This window comes from Otolemur garnettii, unplaced genomic scaffold (genome assembly GCF_000181295.1).
Source record: "Otolemur garnettii isolate 467f Iridium unplaced genomic scaffold, OtoGar3 scaffold00012, whole genome shotgun sequence".
In the NCBI taxonomy this organism is placed as follows: Eukaryota; Metazoa; Chordata; class Mammalia; order Primates; family Galagidae; genus Otolemur; species Otolemur garnettii.
This window is the reverse complement of record NW_003852407.1, coordinates 24952392-24973920: the sequence shown is the minus strand read 5'-3', so window position 1 is coordinate 24973920 and position 21529 is coordinate 24952392. Positions and strand designations below refer to the sequence as shown.

The window sequence follows — 21529 nt, the reverse complement described above, 5'->3', positions numbered from 1 at the left end:
TTCTTATACAACAAACATCCCAAAAAAATGGATGAAGAAAAGAAAGTCATTAAACATTTAAAAATTATGCCAATTTACAAATACATAAAGCATAATTCAAATTAAATTCAGAGGGTACATGGTTAAAAATCTACTAGAACTGCAAAAACTAACAAGGCTTAAAAATGTCTTGGCAAGAATGTCATCTTTCAGGGTGACATGTTTTAAAATGTTCATAGCCTTACACCTAACGTATTAGAGATTTACTGTACAGAAATACTCCAATAGCATACAAAAAGCCTGCAAAATAGTTTATGAAAGCTTTGTTTTCGCAATGAAAAAATTAGACACAATAAAGGAACAGGAGGACTAAAGATATTTCTTAGTTTATAAAAACAAAAAATTGCAAAATAGTATATAATTCCCTTTTTGTTTTTTAAAAAAATAAATAATACATTTTGGCTTATGCATAAAAAAACATGGAAGAAATGTACAACTTTTAATAATTATGACTTTTAAGGGACAAAAATACAAAGAATGTTCACCTTTGGTATAATCTCTGTTCATCTTTTATTGAATATGAATGACTTTTCAAAGTGAAAGAAAAAGCAGTGATTTATACATAAAAGGATTCTGAGATGGTTTCTAATTCAATGTTAACACTAAAAATACAAAATTTCAGAAGCAGGAAGAGTTTTTAAGGTACAAGGTATTTTTTAATTAATTTTTAGAAATCTTTATTGAAATAGAGATTAAATAACTGTGTTTGCCTTAATCTGTGGGTCAGTGAGTGGACAGTAGAAGATTGACCAGGAGGATAATTTGGGATACTAGTGCAATGGGGCTCATAATAGTCTTTTTTTCTACTTTGGTGTGTATGTTTTATTTTTATTTTTAATTTTTTTGGCGTGTATATTTTCAAAATTCCATTAAAAAATTTAAAATCAAAGCCAACAAGCCACCTGAATAGTACTACAAAATAGTATTAACATATTCTCAAACAGTAAAGCTAACATGCTTAAATATTTTGAAATGTTTATTAATAATCACCTCGCTATTTTCTTAGTAATATTTTGCTTCTGGAATTTTATGGGATGGTATATTATTTATGCATTATAATACATTTTGATGAAATGAAATTTTAGTTGTAGAATACAGTCTATAAGGAAATGTCTAATTTAGTAGACAGCTACTAGAAAAGTTATTCGTCTTACTAGGTATCAAAGGAGTAAGGTAATTTTTGTCACCACCAATTAAAAACTTTTACGAAATAGGACTGTTATAAAACAATTAAACCTTGCAAATGCACTAGTCTCCAGGAAGAAAGTCCTGGAGGAAATACTGCTTATTAAAATTGCAATTTTAGTTTCCATTAAAAGGAGAATAAGACAACAGAAGATGGGTTGGCAAGACAAATTATTTCTTAATGTCAGTTGAGCTTATTTCAAATGAGATAACATATCTACACCAGGTTGGGTTCAGTACAATTTTGTCTCCTCGACTCATTTATCTAATTCAGTCATCTTGATTATAGCCTCATGGACTTCATTTTCAGAGAAAGGATTCTGTAACAAACAGCCTACACAACATGCTGATTACTGAACAGTTAATTCTAATTAACTTGGGCATGGCAAGAGAATTTTGATAAAGTCCTAGAATACAAATATAGTCTGCTTACACTGGACTAACTTATATAAAAACCCACAGCAGAGTCTCCAGACAAAACAAGACAGTCAAAAAGATCTAATTTAAAGAAACAAATGAGAAAATTAAAATCACAAATAATTTATTCTTCCGTTAGAGTTGATACAGTTTTAAATAGCAACAAAGTACACAGTGGTGGAAAATTGGCACAGAACCTAAAAGCATTTCAATCACAATAAGGCTATCCATGCTTTATCTGTCCAAATTTGATGTCCATTTTCTACTGATGAAGTTGGAAAAAAAAAAAAAACCCTATTCTGACCTTGAAACACACACACTCACATTCTCTCCCTCTCATACACGCATAGAGAGACACACTGAAATTCCTCCTTTTGATTACAGTATGTTGCAAACAATATGTTTTGCTTATTCAAATTTATGGCACCCCTTCTGTTTTGTTTCCAGTTAGAAGTGGGAAAAACCAATTCAATTATAAAGAATATATCTTATTCCCTGGGCACAGGCAACTGTGATGAAAATAGTAACTTACCTTTAGGCTAGATGTTTTCAGATTATGCTTAAATAACTGTGGTTATAAAATTTTCAATGCATGCTTTCCTGACCAATGCAATATCCCTGAATTTAGCTAAAATAATCAGGCACAGGACAGTCTCAAATAATGATTAAATATGCTATGCTAATAAGCAAGGTGATCAGAATGCAACCTCTGTGATTCATAACAAAATAAACTTATCAATAAGCATTTCCTAAACATCTTTGTGTTACATTAACCAATATTTAAAAAAGAGAAAAACACGAAAGTGTCCCTTTACAAATGGCATTATTTCCAGTTAAGAACATTGAAATAAAAATGTGTAAAGTATCCTGAACTATTTTATTTATACAACCAATTATCCTTCTAATGTTAAAAAATAAAATTACTGGATCAATGTTGACTCTTCTTTGATATCATTTATAAAATGCTTTGATATTTCTTACTAAGTTCCCTGATTATTCAAACAAGGTAAAATTAACACTTTCATTTTTAGTTATTGCTATTTTAGGAGAGGATTACCACTTCATTTATATGAAACTGTTATCAAAGATTCTTCAGCTCCAACATAAAGTAATTCTTATTGCCTCACCTTTTAAAACAGTATTACAAATGATCTTTATAAAAAGGTTTTAATCCACAAAACTGGAAGGCTTTTAAAAAATGTCTTTTTACTCAAAACTGTATCACAGTGCCTTTGATTATCTAATAGATAAAGGGATCTGAATTTCCTCTATAAGAACAGAACAGTGGACATATGGTGTGCTTTGTCTTCTCGCTCACCTTTATCTTTGTAGTTCACCATTTTGAGACCAAACAATCAAGCATCTACCATGCTCCAGTCCACATTAACAGAGGATTTCTGATTCTGCCCAGTGCGCAGTGTACCGCCTTGCATATTCACATGAAATAAACATAATATACAAAATATTGCTGCTGTAAAAAGTGTACATTTCCCTCTTCCCCTTACAAAAAAAAATCTGTGGAAAAGTATTAAATTCCCTTAACCTTCATAAACATACAAAGCTGTTCACACCTTTCAGTCTGTAACAGTCCATTTGAAACACAGTTCTGAAATCATTGCAAATCGGTTATGTCATTGCATTTTCTGTCCAATGTTGCCATCTAGAGTAGAAATGTGAAATCAAGAGTATTTTTGAGCTACTAAAGCCTTTTACAACTAAACCACAAAGGCTGCTTAATGATGAAACAGCCACTTATCCACAAGGCTTTTCCCAAAAACTAGATGGAATGGAAGGATCTCTTTACAGGGAGGTGTCCACAGTGCTGAGGTGACAATATGGCTGCTAACAGATAATGGCTATTGGAATGTAAGTACTTTTTCACTGCTGGTAATTTCCATACTGTCCCTAAAAGATAAATAAAAAATATAATTAGATAATAGTTTGACCAGACAAGTTTGGCACAGAAAATTAAAAATACATTATTTGAAACAATGTCATACTACAAAAGCACCTAAGCTTACAAAAAACAAAAAATGTTATATATTTAGGTACAAAGCATCACCCAGTAATTTCTTTTGATATTATATCCAACTGGAAATGGATTTCCAAGTCCAAAATATGCTAGGGATTAGCAAGTGAGCCTACAATAATACCTGTCACTTAGTGGGAATTTAAATGTTTGGCAGATTTTGTTAAATTGAGCAGAAATGAGTGATAAGTTCTAGCTCTAAACTCTGACGTGGTATACATATAAATGCATAAGTAATATGCTAATGTGCTTTTGTGTTTAGCTTGTTATAATCACTATTATGAATTAACATCAATAGTGTGTGGAGTAAGTGGCAAGAGATCTGGGAGATAAGGTAAAGACCTTCCATCCATATTAAAAAATATGTGAGCTTTTTCCTGAGGTCAACACAGTGTCAGCAGAGGTACTCAGAGGGACGTGAAACCAAGAAAGATTTAAGCAAGGTGCAGTGGCTCATGCCTATAATCCTAGCACTGGGAGGCCGAGGCAGGTGGCTTGCCTGAGCTCAGGAGTTTGAAACTGGCCTGCACAAGAGTGAGACACTATCTCTAAAAAAAAAAAAAAAAAAGCCAGACGTTGTGGCTGATGCCTGTAGCCCCAGCTACTAGGGAAGCTGAGACAAGAGAATCACTTGAGCCCAAGAGTTTGAGTTGCAATGAGCTATGACGCCACGACACTCTACCCAAGGTGACAAAGTAAGACTTGGTATTTAAAATAAATTATGAAAGATTTGGGTTTTTTCATTGTTTTTAGTAAGGTAGACTTGGAAATTTGCAGGCTGACCAGATGGGAGAGAAAAAGAGAATACAGATACAGACGACATGATGAGTAGGAGAACTCTGCAAGGGATACACAGAATTGTCTTCTGGAAAAGAAAAAGAACTTCTTTTCCTTTAAAATGGAAAAAAGGTAGAAAAAGAACATACTAGAAAATACATAGTCATTAAAAATGTCTTAAATGTACTTAAAGCAGATGTTGATAAAAGTAACTATTTTCGAAAAACCGGAAGTATATACTTAGTTAATGGTTTCCTTTGGCTAAATCTCACCCACCCCCAGTCATATAAATACGACTTACAAAAGTATGCTAGTTGAAATGCTTCTATACCATAAGAAAGTGCATCCTAAGAAAAGTAGATACAGTAAGAATGTATTGAATGTCACCACATACAAATGGAATAATGGATTAAACCGAGTTAGGATGTTTTACATTAATGTACTTGACACAGTTATATTCAGCCAAATTTAAAGTCAATGCTCATCTTGAAGTATTTATGGGCAAAATGACAGTACCTTTAAGACTTTAAAATACCTGGAAAAGAAAACTAATAGTGTGGTTGGAGAGATAAAACAACTTCGGCAAAATGTTGATAAAATGATGAAACTAGGTGATGGATACACAAGGATTCATTATACTACTCTCTCTTTTTTGTCTTTGCTTGAAGATTTCTAGTATAAAAAGTTTAAAATAAGAAAGAAAATTAATGCTCACATACTAGATCTTACTATTTCATTGTTAGATTAAGATTACAGCTTAGTTTAAATGCTTTCTATTTAAGTCTTCAAAAAGCTCTTTGAGACTCAGATTATTCACTTCTGCGGGGTGGGGGGGAGTACCATCTACATCTCAGGATCACAATTTCCCTTCTGTTAATGGCTACGTTAATTCACACATTTGCTTGTTATGACACTTAAATAAGAGAGGACATGAGAAGAAGGTTTTTAGAATTATCAATCAGTGTGTCTCAGCACTGGAGGGAAATGGTCCCTCAGTGAATGTATACAATTAGATGCAATTGATGAAAGTGAGTTGCAAATACAATGTGAAAGCAGGAAAGGTTATGTTGACCAGGTGGTTATAGTCCTTTGGTGGCCAACTTCTAATTTATCTATTATATTACTGTTTGAGTATAGCACCAGGTCTTACCCATCCTTTATGCCCTAAGTATTGAAGAGTAACTGATACATAAGACTTCTTCACTAATGCATAACAAATTATTACATATCCAGACAATTTACAGAGCAAATGATCATCATCATAAATGAGAAAAACAGAGAAGACTTATAAATAAAGTATAATTACAGAAGACAAAGTTCTTTAAGAATATAGAAAGGACATATTTCAGAAAAAGAGAGAAAATAGTGAAGATTCACTATTTGAGGAAATAGTGAAGATTTGAATAACAGAAAAGGAGGATATTCAAATAGAAAGAACAACTAAAGCAAAGTAATGAAAGAAAAAATAAATACAGAATGCTTAGGGAAGTGGGACCTAAGAAAGAATATTTAAGAAGAAGGAATAAAAATTAACAATTATTTTATAAGACAGCTGAAGTAACAAAGAAGCAGCAGCCAATATTAACAATACTTAACTCTTTTTTTTTTTTTTTTTTTGAGACAGAGCCTCAAGCTGTCCCCCCGGGTAGAGTGCCATGGCATTACAGCTCACAGCAACCTCCAACTCCTGGGCTCAAGCGAGTCTCCTGCCTCCGCCTCCCAAGTAGCTGGGACCACAGGCGCCCGCCACAACGCCCGGCTATTTTTTTGGTTGCAGCCATCATTGTTGTTTGGCGGGTCCGGGCTGGGGATTCGAACCCGCCACCTTAGGTGTACGTGGCTGGCGCCTTAGCCGGTTGAGCTATAGGTGCCGAGCCACAATACTTAACTCTTAATGTATCTCAATGACTAAGACATTATTAGGATATGTCGAACACTGACTGAGTGCTTTGTGTACATCTATAATTTATACTGTAAATATAAATTTCTTTATAGAGATGAAGAAATTGAGGCACTGAGAGTTTAAGTAGCTTGACCACACTGCTAGGAACAAACTAAATTACCGTCAAGCCTAAAAACACATAACTGTGTATTTGCAATCATAAGCAAATTCCAAGGTGGCAAGAGGGATTAAAAATATGGGTTTTGGAGCAGAAACTCATTTTTAGTACTAACTTCACCACTTAACAGACTCTTGACCTTGGGCAAGTTGCCTTACCTCCCTTGAATCCCAATTTTCTCATCTGACAAGTAAGGGTAATTATAATCCCTACCTCGAAAAGTTATTCAAGAAGAAAAACATAAAAATGTTTTCAAACTACTCAAGAACTCATTAATACTATCAGCAACAAGAACAAGCATGGGCTATCTCATCACTCAGGACCTGTCACCCAGCTCTACCACTTCCTAGCTTGTTATCCTAAGTAAATCACTCTATAGCAACACTCTAAGCCTCAGCTTCTCTTTACTTCTTCAATTACTTTTAATTACAAAATTCCTCAGATTACAGTGTAAAGAATTAATGGGAAAGAAATAAGACAGTATGGAAGATCCTGCTATGATGAAGATAGGCAAACACAAGGGTATACCAGCAGTGTCCAATCTTTTTCCTTTTCTGCCTTACACTCAAAGAATAAGTGTCTTGGGTCATGCATTAAATACACAAACGACAGCCCATCAGCAAAAGAAAAGGTCTATGCATACTTTTCGAGATATTCCACACCACAGATAAGCAAAACAGGCCTCAAACAATCTGCATGAGGCACATGGGCCTCAGATTAGACACCCAGGGAAAGTAGTAGGTTAGGGGTAAATGGACGGATCCAAGAGATTTCAGGAAGGAGAATCAGTAAGATTTTTCATTAGAATGAAGGAAGGAGGAAAAGGAGGGGGACAAAAATGGCATTCTAGCTTGGTCATAGTAGTCTCTATTAATACAGAAAGGAGAAATGAGTTTGGGTGAAAACAGTTATGAAGTTGTTTTGGTTATATTAAACTAATATACCTATAATACATCTAAGTGGAGATGTTCAGTAGGTATTCAATTTTCAAAAGAGAGATTCAGACTAGAAATAGAAATTTGGAAGTCAACAGCAAGGTAAACTGAAACCATGTGAATCAATGAGAATGTCTAGGGAGAAGATAGTGAATGAATAGAGTTCCTAAGCTAGAAACCTGAGCAATGCCAACCATCTCTAAATTTCTTTCTATCATTCCATTCATCTAATCATTTAACAGTCTTAACATTGTTCCTTCACAACACTTTCTTAGAGATTTCCTTCCCTCTCTATTCTTGTGATCACCATTCAAATCTAGGAAGTGATGGCTTTATTTTTCACTTATTTATACTTTGTTTAATTCAACAGTACTTACTATGTCCTACTAGATAATGAAGACTAAACAGTAATAAAAACAGACAAAGCAATGCTTTTAAAGAACTTACATTCTAGGAGAAGTGAAGTATGACAATAAATAATAACTACAGTATCTATCAAATGTTATAAATGTCATAAATAGATAAATGTTATACTGAAAAATTAAAGCATTTTTCAGGTCAAGGTAAATTTACCTTGCTGCCAGAAACAACCAAACAACTATATAAAACATACGAAGCAATCATATTCACAACACAGGACAGAGGCAACAAAGGACATTTCCTAAGACATGGAAAACAAATGTGGTGAGACCTCTGATTACCACAACTTACTACCTTTAGAGCAGTGGTTCTCAACCTTCCTAATGCCGTGGCCCTATAATACAGTTTCTGTGGGTCTTGACCCACAGGTTGAGAATGGCTACTTTAGAGTTACCAAGCTAGTACATGGAGGAACTGAGGTTGAGTCTGACAGATGCTATGAAGTACGGAGATAAAGCTTAGAATAGGAAGGGGTGAAAGTAACTACAGTTAATAGGGCAGAGTACAAGAAAAACAAGATCCACAGAGAGAAAACTGTGATCTGCAGAACCACCCCCCCCTCACCAACTCCCGCAAGTATGCAAGTATTCAGCACAGGAATGATGTGCAAATGTGTATGAGGAAAATACCCAAGGCTGAGGAAAAAGGCACTGTTTCCCCCAACCCAAAGGGCAAACAATACTTCACAGTATAGAAAAAGAAGTAATGCTTACTCCCACCAGCCGGAGTGAAAAGTCTTATAATTCAAAGGGTATTGGGCAGCGCCTGTGGCTCAGTGGGTAGGGCGCCGGCCCCATATACTGAGGGTGGCAGGTTCAAACCCAGCCCCGGCCAAATTGCAACAACAACAACAAAAAAAAAGCCAGGCATTTTGGCAGGCACCTGTAGTCCCAGCTACTCGGGAGAATGAGGCAAGAGAATCGCCTGAGACCAGGAGTTGGAGGTTGCTGTGAGCTGTGTGACGCCACGGCACTCTACCAAGGGCGATAAAGTGAGACTCTGTCTCTACAAACAAACAAACAAACAAAGGGCATTGGGCAAAGTACTCAAAAGGCTCTTACCTTAATAGTGGAGAATATTCAGTGTGGGACTAAACAACTGCTCTTGGTACTTTCTAAAAAATCCTTTAAAAGCAATTCCAGAAAGATCAAACTGTTTCTAATTTATTCAACTACACCTCAAAACAAATCTTAAAGTATTTTTAGAAATACAATCATGTCCATTACCCAACAAAGTAAAATACATAATGTCTGGAATCCCATCAAAGATTATCAAACATATAAAGGAGGAGGAAAATGTGACCTCTGAGAAGAAGAAAAAGCAATGAATTGATCAAAACTGATTCCAAAACAACATAAATCTAAGAATCAGCAGAAAAAATTAAGTCATTCTTGTGTTCCATATGTTCCAAAAATGTAAGGAGAGACATGGAAGATACAAAAAAGGCCCAAATTAAACTTCTAGAGATGGCTCAGCACCTGTAGTTCAAGCAGCTAAGGCACCAGCCACATACACCGGAGCTGGCAGGTTTGAATCGACAACTACACCCAAAAAATAGCCGGGCGTTATGGCTGGTACCTGTAGTCCCAGCTACTTGGGAGGCTGAGGCAAGAGAATTGCTTAAGCCCAGGAATTGGAGGTTGCTGTGAGCTGTGACACCATGGCAATCTACCCAGGGCAACAGCTTAAGGCTCTGTCTCAAAATAAATAAATAAATAAATAAATTATAAAATAAACTTCTAGAAATGAAAATTACAGTATCTGAGATGAAACTAAACAAACCATAAGAAAAATGAAAAAAATCTATACCAAGGCATGCTCTAATCAAATTGCTCAAAACAATCTGAGCAAGCAATCAAGCAATTTAATATGGGGAAATCTTACAGGTAGCCAGAGAAAAAAGATACACTACCAAAAAAAATAAGAATGATAGCAAATGTCTCCATCTAAACAAAGTAAGGAAGAAGATACTGGAGCAAATCTTTAAATTACTGCAAGAAAAAGAAACCTGGCGAACTAGAATTCTATACCCAGAGAAAATATCTTTCAAAAATGAAGGTGCAATAAATGTATTTTTCAGATATACAAAAGCTGACAGAATTTATCACCAGAAAACATGCATTTCAAGAAATGTTAAAGTCCTTTGGGCAAGGGAAAATGATACCAGGTAGAAACATTAATCTATACGTAAGGAACGCAGAGTACCAGAAATAGTAACTTCATGGGCACATGTGTAAGATGTTTTCCCTCTTATTATTTAAGCTGGATGCAGCTTAACTGACCCTAGTCCTAGATAATTGGGTGGCGGCTGAGATGAAAGGATCACTTGAGCCCTGGGGTTACAGGCTGCAGTGAGCTATGATCATGCCACTGTACTCCAGCTTGGGTGACAGTGAAACCCCAAGTCTTAAAAAAAATAAATCCCCCCTTTTAAATATCTTAAAAGGATAATAGATTCTCAACAAAAAAAAAATCCTATACCCTATGGAGTATATAACATATACAGAAGTAAAATTTGTAACAATAATGCAAAGGTGGAGAAGAAAGAAGGCAGACTATTTTAAAGTTCTAACACATAAGGGGCATGGTATCACTTGAAGGCACTGACACATATTACATGGATGAACCTTGAAAATATTAAGTGACGGTGGCGCCTGTGGCTCAAAGGAGTAGGGCACTGGCCCCATATACCAGGGGTGGTGGGTTCAAACTCAGCCCCACCCCACCCCAAAAAAAACCTGCAAAAAAAAGAAAATATTAAGTGAAAGAAAACAAAATACCAGTACACTGTATAATTCCATTTATCTTAAATGTACAGAACAGGCAAATCCACAGACACAGCAAATTCCAACTATATGCTATCTACATGAAATATAATTTAAACATAAAAACAAAAATTTGTTAAAGGATGAAAACACATACTGTTCTAATACTAATCCAAAGAAACATGGTATGGCTATGTTACCATCAGACAGAGTAGGTTTCAGAGCGAAGCATACTACCAGGGATAAAGAAAGTCATCTCATAGTAAGGAGTAAAGTCATCAGAAAAATTTAAACATCCTAAAAACTTATGCATCTTAAAAATGTAACACCCAAATATATGAAGCAAAATGGGCAGAACTAGAAGGAAAATAAACAAATACACAATTATAGTCAAGTATTTAATATCCCTTTCTCAATATCTAATAGAAACTAGAAAAATCAGTTAAGACATAGAAGACTTAAACAATACTATCAACCAACTTGATCTAAGTGACATTTATAGAATACTCTCACATACCATTTTCTAGGCCATAAAACAAATCTCAATAAGCGCATACAAATTCAAGTCTTACCAAATATGTTCTATTACCCTGATGAAATTAAATTAGACATCAATTAACAGAAAGACATCTGGAAAATTTCCAAATACAAATCATGTTTCTATCATAGCTACCAAGTGCCAGACACTGCTATATATTATACCTTATATATACATATATAAGGTATATATATTGCTTAAAACCCTCCATGGCTCTGACTTATGTCAGGAGAAAGGCCAATCCCCTAATACGACTTGTCAGAGCCTTCCTGATCTAAAGGCAGTCTCTCTCTAGTCTTGTGGCTTCCTAGCCATGCTTCTGCTTTTCTGAATCATACATCTTAACTCTAGTTCCCTATAAATGTTGTTCTTTCTGGCTAACATTGACTCATTCCTGAGGTTTCATACTTATATAATACTTCCATAGGAACATTTTCTAAATATCTGAGTTAGAAGCTCCTTCCACATAAATCTTTGCTTTCTTCATCCAAATACTTATTATACTATATTTATTATATGTTGTGTTTATTTATCTATACCCTGCCTAGACTTAAGTTCATAAAGGCAGAGTCTATGTTTCTTATTTCCCAATATATCCCCAATCTAGCATGGTACCTAGCATATAATTATTATTTAATAAACATTTGCTTAATGAATGTTAGATACACATTAAGAGATTTAGCAACATGGTGACTTAGAAAGAAAAATGATAAGTTTAATCCAGGGGTCCTCAAACTACAGCCCTGGGGCCATATGCGGCCCGCCAAGGACAGCCAAGGACATTCATCCGGCCGCCAGGTATTTTTGCCACTGCTGCCTGTCGTGCTTAGCAGCCAATTTGTTCCAGGGCTCACAGCACGGCCCTCCAACGGTCTGAGGGACAGTGAACTGGCCCCCTGTTAAAAAAGTTTGATGGAGCTGGAAAATGTTCTTCTTAGTAAAGTATCTCAAGAATGGAAGAAAAAGTATCCAATGTATACAGTCCTAATTTGAAACTAATTTATAGCTTTCATAGGAAAGATATAACCTAATTACAGCCTCAGAATATGGGGAGGGGGGATAGAGGAGGGGAGGGGGGTGGGTGGAGGAAGGGTGATTCGTGGGGTCACCTCTATGGTTTATCTTACAAGGGTACAAGTGAATCTTTCTAAAAGCAGAGTATGAATGTCTTAATAACTAAGAAAATGACATGAAGGCTACGTTAGCCAGTTTGATGAGAGTATTTTAAATTGTATATGAAAACACCACACTGTACCCCATGATTACATTAATATACACGGCTATGATTTAATTAAAAAAAAAAAGTTTGAGGACTCCTGGATAACATGCTAAAGTTGAAGGAATGGCAGGACATCCAAGGAAAGATGTTCTGAATTTAGTTGTTAAAAAAAGGAGTTGAGGTTGGGTTGAGAAGTAAGGGCTAAGGATACTGAAAAACATAAGGAAGAACTATTAACAGATTAAGAAAAACATAGAGTCAGGACTGGTATTTGGGTAAAAAAAGAAGAGAAACCAGTAAATATAAATACATAAAGAATGAATCAATGCAGATGCAAGAGGAACAAAATAATTCTGTAATGTAGAAACTAAAGACCACTTAAAAGTGAAAAAGGAATATGTGCCAAATGCTAAAGTAAGGATAAACAATATCAAGATAGTTGGATACTCTATTAAGCCATGAGGGCCATCTCTGTTACCTCTGTAGGACCTACTATACATCAAATATGCATGGAAAACTAATAAGTATTTGTTGAATGAAAGGACATCTGACTAGAATCTCACTTTTTAAAAAGTTTATGTGTAGATTAGAATGAGCCTAAATTTTATCTGCTCAGGAATCCTGCCTTTAAATATTCACTAACCAAGTCTTATTTCACTTCTAAAACTTAACAGAACCTCTGACTAATCCTTTGATTTGGATCAGTTTAAGTCTATTAAATAAATCTCCTTTATCTTAAATAAGAAGTATCAAGACAATGGGGTTATAGGCTTGAGAGATGGTTAATAAAAGAACTGTTCATGCCTCAAGTTCCATATACCACTGCATCTGAGTTCTTCCTTAAACCAGATCATCCATACTGACCCTGGAACCCTAAAACTATATATTAAAGACAGTTCCATGTTAAAAAGAACCTGTTTTAGACAGCTTAAGTGGTGAACAGACCATAATACTCTCACTGACAAACCTGAAACCAATCTAAAGGAATAGCGATAATCATAAAATAATAACTGTGGCACAGACTGTAAATCTGAGGAGTTTAGTGACAAAAAGAAGAAATTTAAGTGAATACTATGTAGATCCAAAGAAATACAATCATCTTAGGATGAAAACCACTTCCACATATTTAAAGGCAGAAAAAAATAAAAAACAACAGGGGGAACTAACACTTGAGATGGTTAAGTATGCAGGCCAACAGAACGGTAAGTTTCAATTTAAAAAGACAAGATATTACGGATTTGAAGGCAAGTGTGTTGGACATGGTGAAGTTAAGTGGAGAGCTAAAAACAAAGGACTAGCACAAACGGACTCTATACCTCAGTAAGTCAAGGCTAAGTCTTCAGCAATAACTGAATAAGAGATAACTGGATAACAGAAATGCTTAAGAAAAGTGTGCTTGACGTTAAAGACCAAAACAGAGAGAGAGAGAGATATAGAATATGCTGGTGTCTTAAGACAAGTTTTACATAATAGAGTAACTAGATCAACTGTGCTAGCATTCTATGAAAGCTACTTAGAAGTAATATACTTTTCATTAACAGAGTGCCATGAAAAAGAGGGAAAAATGAAGCTTCAAGTAAAAAAAAAAAAAAAAAATTAAAAATTGACCTAATCAAGAGTGAACAAATAATGTGGCAATTTCACAGCTAGTCAAATAACTTACTTGGTCATATCCATAAGGCCTCTGCTGGGGTGGCTGTGGTGGTCCAGGCTGTGTTGGTCTATATCCCCCATACTGCTGACCTTGTCCCTGTGGGTAGTTAGGATACTGAGGACCTGGACCACCCTGCGAAGGACCTGCAAAATCATTAACAAAAACAGACGCCAATATAAAAATACAATAAATCCCTAGAACTAAGGAAAGGATTTTAAAACTAGATACAAGTTACCATATATGCATAGTATATATTTAAATTTCAGATTAACATGAGGTTACAAACAATTAGGTTACATGGTTTGTGATTAGGTTACACCATTTGCCTTTGTTAGGTTAAATCCCTGTCGTAGTTGTGCCCCTTACCCTTACATTGTGCCTGTTAGGTGAGAGCATATCAATTCCCCTCCCTCATCCCCCTCCACCTTCCCCTGGCTTGAATTTCATTGTTTTTTTTTTTTCTCCTGTATATTTGTTCATTTATTGCCTTCACATTAGTGTTGTGTACACTGGATTCTTGCTTTCTCATTCTTTTTTTGGCGACAGAGTCTCAGTAGAGTGCCATAACATCACAGCTCACAGCAACCTCAAACTCTTGGGCTTAAGCAATTCTCTTATCTCAGCCTCCCAAGTAGCTAGGACTATAGGCGCCTGCCACAATGCCTGGCTATTTTTTTGTTGCAGTTGTTTAGCTGGCCTGGGCTGAGTTCAAACCCGCCACCTTTGGTGTATGTGGCTGGTGCCATAACCACTGTGTTACAGGCACTGTGCCCGCTTTTTATTCTTGTGGTAAGAAATTACTGTATTTTTATATCTAAAAAGGACAGTTTGGTACTTTCCTTTTCTCAAATGCTCTTTGAAATAAATTTCAATGGTTATAAAAGAGTGAAAATATTGTAATGCTAATTCAGTGTTACTCCTGTGCTCTATCCTAGCCATTACAATGACAACTGCAACCAAAAAAATAGCTGGCTTTGTGGTGGGTGCTTGTAATCCCAGCTACTCAGGAGGCTGAGGCAAGAGAATCACTTAAGCCTAAGAGATTGAGGTTGCTGTGAGCTATGACATCATGGCACTCTACTGAGGGCAACATAGTGAGACTCCGCCTGGAAAAAACAAAACAAAACAAAACATTTTTTTGGGGGGGGGGAAATACATGACTCAAATATTTGAGTTTCAATGTATATGTTGAGGAGGTAAGAGTATTTCAGCCTAATTTTAGTTCTTAGATTTGCTATCACAGGAGGGAGGACAGAGATGCTCATAGTAATACGAAAACTCTTATCAATGACTAAAAATAGTAAGACATTACTGATATAAAAAAGAGACCATGTTAGCAAGACATCTAGTCTATTATTAGTAACTACTTTCCTGTATCTAAACTGGTTATAGCAATCTAAAATTTAAGACTGAAATATCAGGCCCTTATCATTCCCCACTTCCCAGCTCATGTATAAATTATTTTAAAGTCAGATATTATAGTGAGTATACAATAGGGAAATATGGCTATACTTCCCCTAAACTCCATATGATACACAACTACAATAAATTCAGCCCTGTGGGTATGATATTTCCTCTTAACTAGAGAATGACAAGACATTTTCTTTTTGCATTCTAAACATATCTTTTCACTGGTTCATAAAAAGTCAATGATATTTTTTGTATCAATTGTCATTAGGTTTTGGAAACAAATTTGCTAAGCAGATTATACACACATGGTTAATAATTACCCAATCATCAGTTTTTCTAAGCACATACAAGCTACTGGCTGATCATGAATGCCAAGTAGGTCTGAGAATTCATTTTTCCTGGCTTTTAAATGACTGTATACCTTACTTTTGGTCAATGAACTATCTTTAGTTTGTGGTTCTTTTTAAACGGATTACTAGTTTATAGAAAAGCAATATTTTAAATATACACTCTAATAGGAGTTTGGGCTAAAACTGTGAATTTTCAAAAGTAATAATGCTTAGAAAAATAAATATTAAATATCCACTTCCATATTTCAAAATAGAAATCATGTTTTTTGGTGACAAAAATAAACTGTAATAAACTATTACCATAGCCCTGTTGCTGTCCCGGGTAACCCTGCTGCCCTGGGTACTGCTGTTGCTGGGGTGGATATCCCTGCTGTGGAGGTGGTCCTTGGTAGGCATCTTGTTGTTGGCCATATTGTGAATTTCCTACAGGATAATTGAAGAAGAGGAAAAAAGAAACTGAGAAGTTTGCTTAATTAACATTTTTCCCTCTAAGATGCATAGCCAACAAAACAAGAACAAAATGAAATGCCATATTGATTTTTAAAAGTTAACAAAACAAAGAAAAAACTCAAACCAAACAGAAGGATTTCGGCCAAACAAACTGCAGTTAAAGCCAATTTTGCAAGGTTGAACTGCAGCATTTTCAGCGTCTCTGCCATACGAGCATTACATTTACTGGAACATCACAGTCATAAGATCATGACTATGCTAAATAAAATAAAAAAGACAAAATTAAAGACAGCTACAAGAGCACACACTAGCTACACAAGATCAGCAAGCTGTTTCCTAAAGGCACTAAACTTATATGTAAAATTATACATATGTAAACACACACGAGAAAAAAAATTGGATCAATGGATTTATGTTCAAATAGAAAATTTCCATGGAGGAAAAAATTATCTTTAAATGTTTTAGTCTTTTTATTGTTGTTAGAAATGGCAAGTCATGGTAATACATTTTAAATACTTGTAAGGAAATTATTTTGATTGTTCTGGGTTCCCTATAACTTTCAAGACAGCCAGCAACTAGTATTCTACAAGAGCTTTGCATGGGTAGAAATTGTCTTATGCAAGAATTTCCATTCCTGTAGAAGGGGATATATATGTGTATGTGTGTGAAGGTATATAGATACCTCCTTCGTAGTAATGTTGTGAGGAATCCTCATAAGGCCTATCGTAGCCTTGTTCAGGATACGACGGTTGCTGATAACCGTAATCATTATGACCTACATCAATTCGACAAGAGACAGGAAGAAACGTTAATGGCCACTGAGTGAAAACCCTAAAAATATTTAAACGTTCAGATAAAACTGAAAAAAAGAAAAAGAAATGGAAATACATGAAAAATAATAATTTCAACTGCATTAGCCAAAGATTTACCAATCTGATTGCTTTCATATAGTGATAACGTGCAAATTTTTTAAAAGAAAAAAGCAGTAGTTTTAGAAACATTACACTTATTGTCTTAAATCTGATCATCCTCATTGAGGGGGAAAAACTTTATCTTCCATTTTTAAAAAAAGAGAGAATAAAGGCATTTAGGTCTTTCACATGTAAATAACTTGAATTAAATTCGAATGAACAAAGGAAGCAATTATCATATTTTGTCAAACACCTGTTCTGCTTGTCTCCAATTCCACAGCATATGCTAAAAACAATGCAAAATATAACAGAGCTCCATAAGTTTTTTTCCCCTGAAAGAAACTGGAACAAGTTTTCACATTCTAACATTTACTTGCATAAAGTGTATATATATATATATATTTTTTCCTCAAAGTACTTTCAGATATAAAAATATGTATCATATTGCTGCCATTAGAAATACTTTGAGTATCATAAACATATACTTTCATAAAATTTATATTGTACTGAATGTTAGAGTATACCTTTAGTATTAAGGCATAATACATTTTACCTGCAAGGTAAGTGAACTTTAATGAATAATATTCTCGTACTTTTAACTAAGTTTCACTAAGAAATTGTCAGAAATAACCTTTCAGTTAGCTAAAATCTGAACTAAATTTTACAAAAATCCCTAAGTAAAAGTCGGAACATAGTTACAAATAAATATTACATTCAGTGCTCTAGTATTCAAATGTTCCAAACCACTTCATAAATATCTACATTAAGGATTGGCCAAGTATGGCCCGCAGTCTTCATGAGGCCAGTGGCCTGGTTTTGTCAATAAAGTTTCCTTGGAATACAATCACACCCATTATTTAATTGGTGTCTATAGCTGCTTTCACACTACGGTAAAAGTTCAGTAGTTGAGAGCAGGACCATCTGACCCACAAAGACCTAAATATTTATTATCTGGCCCTTTATAGAAGAAGTTTGCCAACTCCTAATCATCATATTTACTGGCATAAATATCTGGACATGAGAGAAAAATATCCAATGCTGTTTAAGAAAACTGCTGATAGACACTCTCTATGTAAAGGTCAGACATAATTAATACACATGTAGACAAAAATTATATGTAATGTAATTAAATGATGTTTTGATGTTTACCAAAAAATCTATCTATTTGGAATAGAAAGGTCAAACTTATAACAATACAAATTTTATATTTCAGGAGACAGTCACAAATCAAAATAGCAATGTCAACTTCAAGTCAATTACTTAAATACTACATATTTAGAAATTAAATAACCAAAATAGTAATTTATTCTCAGCAGACTTAATACATATAATTTGACAAAGTAGATTTCACCTCTTTTAAGATTTCTACAGTCTAATATAACTTACTAAAGTTTTTAATTAAAAATTTCATAATACTATGTCTACATGTCAAAGGAAAGTAGAAAAAAAAACCAATATTCTAAATTCAGGGAAAGAAAATCTGAGATTAAAAAAAAAAACATAGTATTCTAACAGAATGACCCAAACATATCATCGCTGTCACTAATATTTGTTGCATTTAAATTTGACCAGTACTTGCTCTGCCTATGTAGTCAGAGCCTATACCATAAAAAACAATGTCCTTAAATATGAATGTACCTTCATGTTTTATACAATAATGAAAAATGATGGGCAAACTGATTTTCCAAATATACCAAATTATATCTTCTTACTGGCTTACATTGCCTTTTGCCAGTGGCTATTACTTCAGCTTTAAGTTTCTTAGTTTCTCCATTCAGTAATTAACATTTATATCAAAGCAGCTCACTATATAAATAAACCTTCGACAAATCCTTTTATAACAATACAAATTATTTCGTAATGTATGTTTGATTATTTTTTTAATACTGCATACAATTTTCAAACATACAGGAAAACTGAAAGAACCATAAGTGTTCCTACTTGTATGCTTAGGTTTATGGTATTTAGATTTCTTTAAAAATGCAGTGTATCTTTGCTGACCACTTTTTCACAAGTCACTTTCCCATTCAAAAAAAAACCACACATACTAAACAGTTAAAAATCTGGTTTCTAATTACCTTTCCCATTCTACTAAATTTCTGTATACTTAAATTAATATTATGGATGTAATTTAGCCTCAAAACTTTTCTCAAATGCAAATAAATATAAACTACAGTTTGCTGAGTAGTATGCAACATTGATTAAAATGATCAGACTTAGAAAAACTACATTCTCCATATATATATACGGTGCATAAAAGCAAGCTACTGAGTGAACTTTATTATATGTGAATTGTATCTAAATAAAGCTGTTGTTAAAGAAAAAAGTTTAATTCATACCATTTCCTTTGGTTCAAATGAATACCCCTAAAAATAAAAGGAACCTCTTCCGTGTAAAGATTCCAATGATAGAACATAGTTTCTGAAGGTACTACCAGAATAGTTACACAAAATATACTCTGAATTAGATTATAAACTAATGCTATCATTGTTACTTTAGCATACTGAAGTGTTTCTAAATTTAGAAGAACAGATTGTTAGTTTATTCATCCTCATTAAAATGTTTACATAGCTCTCTATATTAATACTGGGCAGAAATATAAAATGGGAAAGTTAACATTAGGCGAGATTACCATCAGGGTAATATTGCTGGTTCATGCCTTCTGGAGGACCTTGTCCACCATGACTGTATTGGTCCCCATAATAGTCTTCCTGGCCTGAGTATTGCTGTGGCGGGCCTGAAAAACCACAACCAGTCAAGATGTAAATATGTTATCAAAGGCTTTCTTTCTTTCTAACTTGATGTTGTAAGAGATTATTTCTCAGCTACAGATTCCCTTCCCATGCTTTGCATTTCAGATACTTTTAATTACTCATACACACACACACACACACACACACACACACACACACACAGAGCAGCAGCAGCCCCACATATTACATTCGCTAACTTTGAGAACATCCATGCAATATCAAACAATACCAACTCAGATAAACAAATGCTAACTTCTTAAAAAGAGATTCACTCATAGAAAATTAATTTCATTCTTATTTTGATATCAGAGTGCTTTGAAATAAAACTGAGTTTGTTTCTGACAATATAGCTGATAACTTCTCAACAAAGAATGGTATTTTCTGCTGTGAATTAGTGAGCTTTTGATAAAACTTTTATGACTATATCCTTCCCTCCCCAAAAAGAAAAAAGATAAAAGAAAATTTTATATCAGAAAGCTCTTATCTACTTTGTTACCTTTGTACCTACTATATCCACTCACTACATTTTATATATAAAAAGAATAAAAAATCCTAGTTTTGCCTAGATGAAAAGGTCATTAAAATGTAAAGCCTTTCAATTCCTGTTATTTACATTAAGTAGAAAAATTTTCCAAATGGAATCTTACCCTGTTGAGGTGGTCTATAGGGAGGAATCTGTCTCTGACCCATCATATGATTGCTCTGGCTAACTTGACCCATCATTCCCATAGGCGGCTGCTGTCCTTGGTAATGTTGCCCACCTCCCTGTGGCATATTGTATTGCTGAGAAGGAGGTTGCTGATGCATCATTGGACCTGAAAACCAAAACACAGTATTATACACATAAATTTGTGTAGATAATTTTAACATGTAAGACAAATATAATATTTTTTCATATAATCTCCAAAATACATAACTAAAACTTTGAATTAAAGCTCACATGCCTAAAATAATCTGCAAAGGAAAGAGTCAATCTAAGTTAACCTGACATCCGCTGGAAAAATATTCCTAGTCATTTTATAAAAACAAAATAAATACAATATATATGAATATCCTGAATGTGCGAATTTTCCATTATGCACTATATAATATTTATTTATATAGTCTCTCTGGAAAAGTTATAATCCTTATGCTACACTAGAACATATACCAAAAAGTAAACTTCATAAAAACCACAAAGCAAATCAAGAGCCAAACCAAGAGAAAGAAACCAAATTTCTTGGTTTCCAGTTTGTCTTCTTTTTCTATACTCACTAATTTATATAATAGTAGAAAGGAGAACTGTACAAACATTTAATATACAGTAGAACCTCCACAGTTGACCATCTTCGTCCACTGACCACCTGAAGTTCACCTAATTTTCATAGATCAGACATGTACCACATGTATATATCAATACAGCAGGTCTTGTTCCTTATGGGAGTTTTGTTTGTTTGTTTTTTGCGATCCCCTTGAAGCAGACTGCTTTTTTTTTTAATTAAGTCATTTGTACATAGATCATAAATACATTTATGCCACTACGGGATTCAATGTGTTGATTATTTGTACAAATTGGAGTGCTTACAACCTACTAATCAACATAGCCTTCACCTCATTTACCCAATTACAGGATTAAGA

The 21529-nt window shown here is 34.4% G+C and overlaps 1 protein-coding gene across 3 annotated transcripts in view; it reads right to left on the bottom strand.

Annotated features, from left to right (window-relative positions):
- Positions 1–1748: 1748 nt before the first annotated feature.
- SS18 (SS18, nBAF chromatin remodeling complex subunit) overlaps positions 1749–21529 on the bottom strand; it is a 90053-nt gene continuing 70272 nt past the window's right edge. For 2 of the 3 annotated variants that reach the window (XM_023510177.1, XM_023510176.1), the window contains exons 6-11: positions 20560–20727; positions 19792–19896; positions 16931–17023; positions 16099–16221; positions 14048–14181; positions 1749–3546 (exon numbers count right to left, since the gene is read on the bottom strand). In XM_023510177.1, coding sequence (XP_023365945.1) covers positions 3520–3546; positions 14048–14181; positions 16099–16221; positions 16931–17023; positions 19792–19896; positions 20560–20727 — 650 coding nt within the window. In that variant the 3' untranslated portion in view covers positions 1749–3519. The remainder of the gene's footprint in view (positions 3547–14047; positions 14182–16098; positions 16222–16930; positions 17024–19791; positions 19897–20559; positions 20728–21529) is intronic. The other variant, XM_003784774.3, reaches the window with a different exon arrangement.